We start from the raw sequence: 6,758 nt of genomic DNA on the forward strand, positions 1-6,758 counted from the left end.
GTGCGAGTGATCACAACGATTCCCATGTAAACTTTCACGCTTCCGAGGACAATCGGCGCTTACTGAAGAACGCCGGTCTTGCCCCTCCCTACGAAGCGTTCGTTACTCGGATTGGTGTGTAATTGTGGAGGGATTTCTCAACTGAACTTGCACGTGATAAGGAAGTATTGGAGGGCGGGTGTCGGCCTAACGATGGCCGGCAAAGTCCACCAAAGGTCTACTCCGCGTCCGTGAAGAAAGGCGTGTCTGCCCCACCACGGGCATCGGTTTTCAAGCTCTCAGTAAGCCCGCGGTGCCAGTCGCACTAAAAGCAGCTGTTCTTTCCGGTTCATCTCCGTGTATTGTCGCCGGAATATGAGGCACATGGTATCACATGAGAGAGCGTCGGCGCCGCACCAGCCGACAGAGCACACCACACGCGCGCACCCACACCGACTCTTTGGCACCGTTCGTCTATCGATATAGAAGGCGTCTGGAGAGCCAAGGCCGCAAGCTTGGCCCTACAAGCGCCGATCTAAAAACATAGCAAAGCAGATCTACAGCTCCGCTCGGCGCTCTATAAACCTATGTTGCATAAAATCCGTCGCGCCGGGCGCTCACTCTGTAAAACTTTGCTCGTAAATAAATACAAGCAGCACCAGTAAAATCTCATTGCCACTGTGAGCAGCGATTGTCAAAGCGACTGACAAGACAACGACCAACGGCCGCCCCAGTCGGGACAGCAAATCAACACGCCTCGACGGGACGCTACGAAAACAGAAAGCTGCACAGTCGGCTTAGTAACTCATGGTGAGGAGCTGGAACGAGTGATCGGCAGCACGCCGACCGCAATGGAAGAGCAGTAGCTGTGTCAACTCTCGGTACCCGCGCAGTGTATTATAAGTGTGTCCCAGGACCTCCGGGATATGTGCTCGTAAATCGCACCAGAGCTGCTGGTGACCAGAACGATTCAGCTGCAGTTCGCTATAAGGCTCGGCGCGAGAAAAGCAGAGTGAAGATCTCAAGAGGCGTGAGGTAAAGTGAGAGAGGGCGTGGGTACTTACTCAAACCTCACACGTAGCTCCAACAGCTGGGACGGGGGATTATGCCACGGAGTCGCGGCGCTTCGCAGTCGACAGGCAGGCCGCCGGGCCCGGCCGGGGACCGGCGCCTTCGAGCCGAGCGGCAGGGGCGGGCCACACAAACGCACCGCCTCCTGGGAGCCGCCGCAGCGGGGCCTTCCGGACCCCGCATTCGTTTCGTTGCACGTCGATACAGTCGATTGACTCTCGAACGGGTGGGTGTTGCCGCTAGCCACTGAGGCCGAACAGTTTGACGGCGTTGTAGGTGGTCTTCATGGCCACGTCGTAGACGGAGTGACCCATATAGGCGGCGATCATCTCGGCGCTGGCCGCCAGCGAGCAGGGCTCGTTGCGCTGGAACGTGCAGTACCGGTGCAGAAACTGCAGCGCTCTGCCAGACCACAGGTGAGACACCCACGAGTCAGACGGGAATGAACAGGGAGTTGGGCTGGGGTGAAAAACAGCGGATCGCGATAAACACGGCAATGTGAGAGCAGCGTAACCAGAACACGCTACAGTCGAACAGTCAGTGGTGTTTCAACATACAAGTGACAGACCAAAACAGTACAAAAAAAAACGTGCCACATTATCTCACCCGACAAAAGGAGGCGACAGTCAGGCGGCGGCGGTCACTCACCGTTCGGAGAGCCGGTCCTTGACGTGCTGGGCCACCTTGGCGGCGCGCACGTTCGGGAACATGAACGGCGAGTCGGTCTCGAGCAGCAGCCGGTCCAGGGGGATCGTCTGGTCCTCCAGCATGCGGCGCACGCCGTCCTCCGACTTGTCCTTCCACACGTAACCTGGCACAAGCAATGGAGACCATTCGTAAAGATCTGTAGAACAGCTCGAGTGCTTATGAAGCGTGCATCAAATTCAGACATTAGGGTGGAAACTTACACTGGCGTCCAACTGGCGTCTAACTGAGAAGACGTCCAAGTTGGCGTCTAACTGTTGGACGGAGACTTCCAAGCTAGACGCGCCTAAAGTTAGCCGTCGCCAGATAGAAGCAGCCGCCGTCCAGCTAGACGCGTCTAGCTAGACGCGAAATGGAAGTCTCCACCCAGTATGTGCCATGCTACAAACAAGCAGACAATAATTCATATATCAACAGCTGCCATTCCCAATGGTCAGCTCAGTGTGAGTGGAAAATCCCTACAGGGAGACTATTGTAATGTCAAGTATGTATTTGTAAGACAGCTCCACCTCGGGTCTGACCGCGGGGACAGCGTCTGTCCGTCCAGCCACGTACCGGTCAGTCCGATGTAGAATCCCATCTGCAGGTACTTGGCGGCGTGCTCGGCGCTGCCCGTGAAACAGTGGATCACCGTGGGCGGCAGGCGCTTGCCGAACGACTCCAGGATGGAGACCAGCTCCGAGTGCGCCTCTCGCTCGTGGACAAACAGCGGCTTCTGCAGTTCACAGGCCAGCGCCACCTGGGTACCAGGAGCGGTGGGATCGGGTCACACAAAGAACGGGGAACACAGGCAGGACATGCACAGAGCAGCAGACAAGTTGAGAATCGAAGAGTCAAGAGACCATAGAAGTAGTTCACTTGTGTGCCTGATCGTTGTAAGTATTTAAGTGCCATTGTTGGGCAAAGCATCAAGACGTGCTGACGGTACAGGCAACGGAAAGAGTCAGTGACTGGCGTATGCCCTGTTTATGCAGTCTGCTATCACTACACACAGGGTCAAACATACGCTCCGGCGTAGTTATACAATGTCCCCCGGCCCCCAGACAGTTCCACCTAGAGCTGTGGTCTGGGCGACCAGCCGCCGCTCACGGCACTGCGATGCCGAGCTCAAGGCACGCTACCCTTGACGACACCTGCGGCCGCTGTAGGGTGTACCGTGTTGGAACTAGAGCCATATCCCCGCTGTTCCGCCGTTCTGACCTGTTTCTGAAACACGTCGAGCTGCACGTCCGGCGGCGAAAAGTTGCGGTTGAAGTCGAGCCCGCACTCGCCGATGGCCACACACTCTGGGTTGGCGGCCAGCTCCCTGAGCTCGCCCTCCGTCTCCTCGGTCCACGACTTGGCGTCGTGCGGGTGCACCCCTGTAGGGGGGGGGGGGGGACCGCGGTGGTCAGCGGGGGCTGTGCCAGTCTGGGTACCGCTCCACACAGCTGCGTCGTCACACAACTCCTGATAGGTTACCGTTACGTCTGCTGATCATTCAGTGAGCGGGCTCAAAGAATAGATGGCTAGCAAAAAGCGGTGATAGTCCCACCACTCACCGACGGTGCAGTATAGCACGCTGGGATAGAGTCGTGTCAGTCGCAGCGCGTCACGGCTGCCCTGAACGCTGGTACCCGTCACCATTATCTTCTGCACGCCTGCAACGGTAAGGCAGACCCCGTGACTAGCCATGTCCGCGTCAAAATTCAAAACATTACACTGTCAACCACCGAATAAAAAAAGGTGGGCAACAAGCAGCAGCCAACAAGTAAACTTTATTCAGGGGACACCAGACCATCCCTCATTCATAAAATGCTATAAGAACATAAGTTATCAGGCGCAATGGTTAGGAGATGAATAGGCAAACCTCCATGGACAACATCGAATTCGTTAATTCACCAGGTGGCAGCTCAGCAGGATAAATCTCGATGAATACTGTAAAAACGCATCAAATAAAAAAGGCATGGTTACTGACACCGAGATACACTGCACTGGCCATTATCACCACCTGACAGACCCAGCCGCTCGCGAGTGGTGACCCCTTCCCGGCCGCACGGGGCCACGTACCGGCGTTATTGGCGCGCTGCACCACCGAGTCGAGGTCGCGCGAGTACTTCTTGCTGGTGAGGTTGGCGCCGATGTCGACCAGGATGTAGTTCTCGGTGTTCTCGGTGAGTGAGAGGCCGCCCGCGGGCCGGCTGGGGGCCGCCGCCGCCGATGACATGGCGAGCAGCTCAGGTGTGGCCGGCCGGCAGGGTGCTGACTCAGCGGGGGAGCGCCGTTCGGTGTTTGAGCCCTTTAAAACACATACAAGTTGTGTTAGATATTTGTTTACACGTCACCCATGATGATACCATATAACAGTAAGGCATCAGTTGGGGGCGATACACGAGCGGCCGCGTGTGTGAGCCGGCAGCCTCGCGTTCAGAGGCGATGGACCAACTGCGTGTCAGGTTTGAGCGAACGGACTACGAATCCCGCCTCCCGGCTCCAGGTCCTGAATCAGTACCTACTCGGTCCAGCAGACATGTGCCTGGATCCGCAAAATGGAGCTTGGATCTGATCCCACGGATCCTGATCTCGAATCTGACGGGATCATAAATCCAATCTTTAATTTATCAAGAGTGTAGGGATCATGGATCCGAGTCTAATTTTTTGCTTGAGATCCACTGAGATCATAGATACTCATTTATTTTTGTATACACAGAAAAAAATCACTTGTAAGTTGTAACAACTCAAAAACGTTCTGTTTTAGTGATTTTATGTGATTGTACATTTTTTTCTGGGGTGTTGCATACGCAGTGTGAGAAAAGTGGTTTGACGATCTAAGTTCAAAGAACAAATTTCTTCCGACTGGCGGATGAAAATGTTGTGAATATTGGAGCACATTGCTCTAAAACGAACTTTTGGCAGTTTTGCTGACAAAGAACCATTCAGTCACCAACCAAGAATCACTAGTTGATTGATTGTTGTGTTCTGTGTGTGCTTTTAGAAGCATTTGTTGTGATAAAATGCAGCAGCAGAATAAAAATTATCATTTTTAGTAGTTTAAATCTCCACAGAACAAAATTTCCAAGTGCAGGAAAATTGAGAAGCGGGCCACTTTTCTGACACTGTGCATACGTCCCAATCAGGGATGCGGAGCCGGAGCCGGAGCCGGAGCCGGAGCCGCCGGAGCCGGCATATTTTGCCCGGAGCCGGAGCCGTGAAACAATATAGCCCGGAGCCGGAGCCGGAGCCGTCAAAAAAGGGGGCGACTCCGGCTCCGGAAACAATTATTTACTTAGTTCGGTTTGACAGTACAAGGCGTAAAACAATGTGGTATTCACAATAGCCTTGTTATACAAATACAGAAGCAACGTGTACCAATCCCATCGCCTTTTTTCTTCCACCCGTATTTAATTGATCGCTTAGGGGATGTACTGAGTGAGTAGAAGCCGGAGCCGGAGCCGCCGGAGCCGAAGCCGCCGGAGCCGGATCATTTTACTCGGAGCCGGAGCCGGAGCCGCCATGACATTTCACCCGGAGCCGGAGCCGGAGCCGATTTTTTTTCTCCGGAGCCGGAGCCGTCTGAAATTTCCACGGCTCCGCATCCCTGGTCCCAATCCATAGTTTGGTGGCACTTATTGACATAGAAACACTTGGAAACCTAGTTTCAAATGTTGTGCATGGTAGGTTTCACTCAGATAAAAGATACATGTCCTTGGCTTATCATCAGATCCCATAAGCTCATAGATCCAGGATACATTTCTCACACTGAATCTAGTGGGATCATAGATCGTAGCCCGCAGTTAGCTTCAAGATCCACCGAGATCATAGATCCATCAATCAGATCCATCCATGAGTCATGCACATCTCTACGGTCCAGGGCAAATTGCTTCGCATGATTCTTGTTAGTGAAAAGAGCTCATGAAAGGCGTCGGTGAAATCATTCCCAATTTTGGGTACGCCGTTCCCATAATAAGGAACGCTTGCAGTGCCAGTATACGAGCGTTCCCAAATTTGGGCACGCCGCCCGGGGGTCGGGTGGCAGTGGTGGACTGCTTTAGAAATAGGGGAACAATTTGAAGCTACGATGGGCCTTACAATATCAAACTCTTTCCCAACAATATTCAGGCAAATATCAGGCGGTTCACGATCGTTTTATACTTTTTGGACGTCATTTAACGATTCTCCTTCTTGTTTTAAATAATGCCTACATGACGTTCCCATATTTGGGTTTATTGTTCCCAAACATTGGAATGAAATGCGTTCCCAAAAATGTGCACGCTTGACCATATTTCCGCCTACCGATATCAAATAATTGTAGACAAATAATGCGCACTGAACATTGCATTGCTTATAGAACCTATCAAGTTATATCTGTCAACCAAATATCAAAATCACCATGTGATAAGGATCGGAAGTACCTTTTTCTTCTGGCTCAGTAAGCGAGAACGACGCTTCAGCCCCTAGCAGCAAAATTTAAGAAAAAGGTGGGGTCGCGGCGCAGACCCTCTCGAAACTTTTTTCAGAAAGTATACTATCAAGGTCGGGATAATTAAGAGCCTCGGCTAGAGTCCGTTAAATTGGCATGAGTTAGGTATGGATTGAAATGAAGTTCCACTATAAAATTATTTACAAAAAAAAAACTTGAAGAAAATGCTGAACTAAAGGCAAGGAATCCGAAAAAAACATTTTTTGACACTGCGTACTTTCCGTCTCTATAATCAATCATGAAGTGAAAGGAGCTGCCCTAGATTTTAGATCCCTTGAGTTGAGTACCTACTGTACGATGTAGGTACCACCTACCTATGTATTTTAGGATGCTTTTAGGATGCTTATTTATGTGGTATTTTTCGTATTATGGGATGTAGGGTATGGAAATTACAAGCAATCAAAAAGAAAGAATATCACAGAACAGGGATATTCGCTAATTTGAAAGTCCTGTGTCGAAATCCATATACAACATCTATTTCACGGACAATTTTGAGTACATAAATGGCGCAACCAATTCAAAAATTAGTGTGGTGTTCGAAAGC

The 6,758-nt window shown here is 51.7% G+C and overlaps 1 protein-coding gene across 2 annotated transcripts; it reads right to left on the reverse strand.

The window, feature by feature from the left end:
* Positions 1-315: 315 nt before the first annotated feature.
* On the reverse strand, positions 316-6,701 carry LOC122372791 (3'-5' ssDNA/RNA exonuclease TatD-like). Of its 2 annotated transcripts, none has more exons than XM_043350380.1 (7): positions 6,529-6,701; positions 3,805-4,033; positions 3,297-3,395; positions 2,956-3,116; positions 2,311-2,494; positions 1,699-1,861; positions 316-1,452 (listed from the first exon to the last, which is right to left on the reverse strand). In XM_043350380.1, the coding sequence occupies exons 2-7, from the start codon at positions 3,959-3,961 to the stop codon at positions 1,290-1,292; spliced, it is 927 nt and encodes a 308-aa protein (XP_043206315.1). In that variant the 5' UTR covers positions 3,962-4,033; positions 6,529-6,701; the 3' UTR covers positions 316-1,289. The 2 variants fall into 2 exon arrangements, with proteins under 2 accessions (XP_043206315.1, XP_043206304.1); XM_043350369.1 differs by lacking the exon at positions 6,529-6,701 and adding an exon at positions 6,147-6,499.
* Between the last annotated feature and the right edge of the window lie 57 nt (positions 6,702-6,758).

Source organism: Amphibalanus amphitrite, unplaced genomic scaffold (genome assembly GCF_019059575.1).
Source record: "Amphibalanus amphitrite isolate SeventyFive unplaced genomic scaffold, NRLGWU_Aamphi_draft 000037F_arrow, whole genome shotgun sequence".
Lineage (NCBI taxonomy): Eukaryota > Metazoa > Arthropoda > Thecostraca > Balanomorpha > Balanidae > Amphibalanus > Amphibalanus amphitrite.

Bases quoted from the DNA above. Each gene is read 5' to 3' on its own strand.
- LOC122372791 (XM_043350380.1), bottom strand. From the start codon at position 3,961: ATGTCATCGGCGGCGGCGGCCCCCAGCCGGCCCGCGGGCGGCCTCTCA. The intron at 3,396-3,804 runs GTACGTGGCCCC...TTACCGTTGCAG, and splicing joins GCAGCGCGCCAATAACGCCG to GCGTGCAGAAGATAATGGTG. The intron at 1,453-1,698 runs GTGAGTGACCGC...GTGGTCTGGCAG, and splicing joins AAGGACCGGCTCTCCGAACG to AGCGCTGCAGTTTCTGCACC.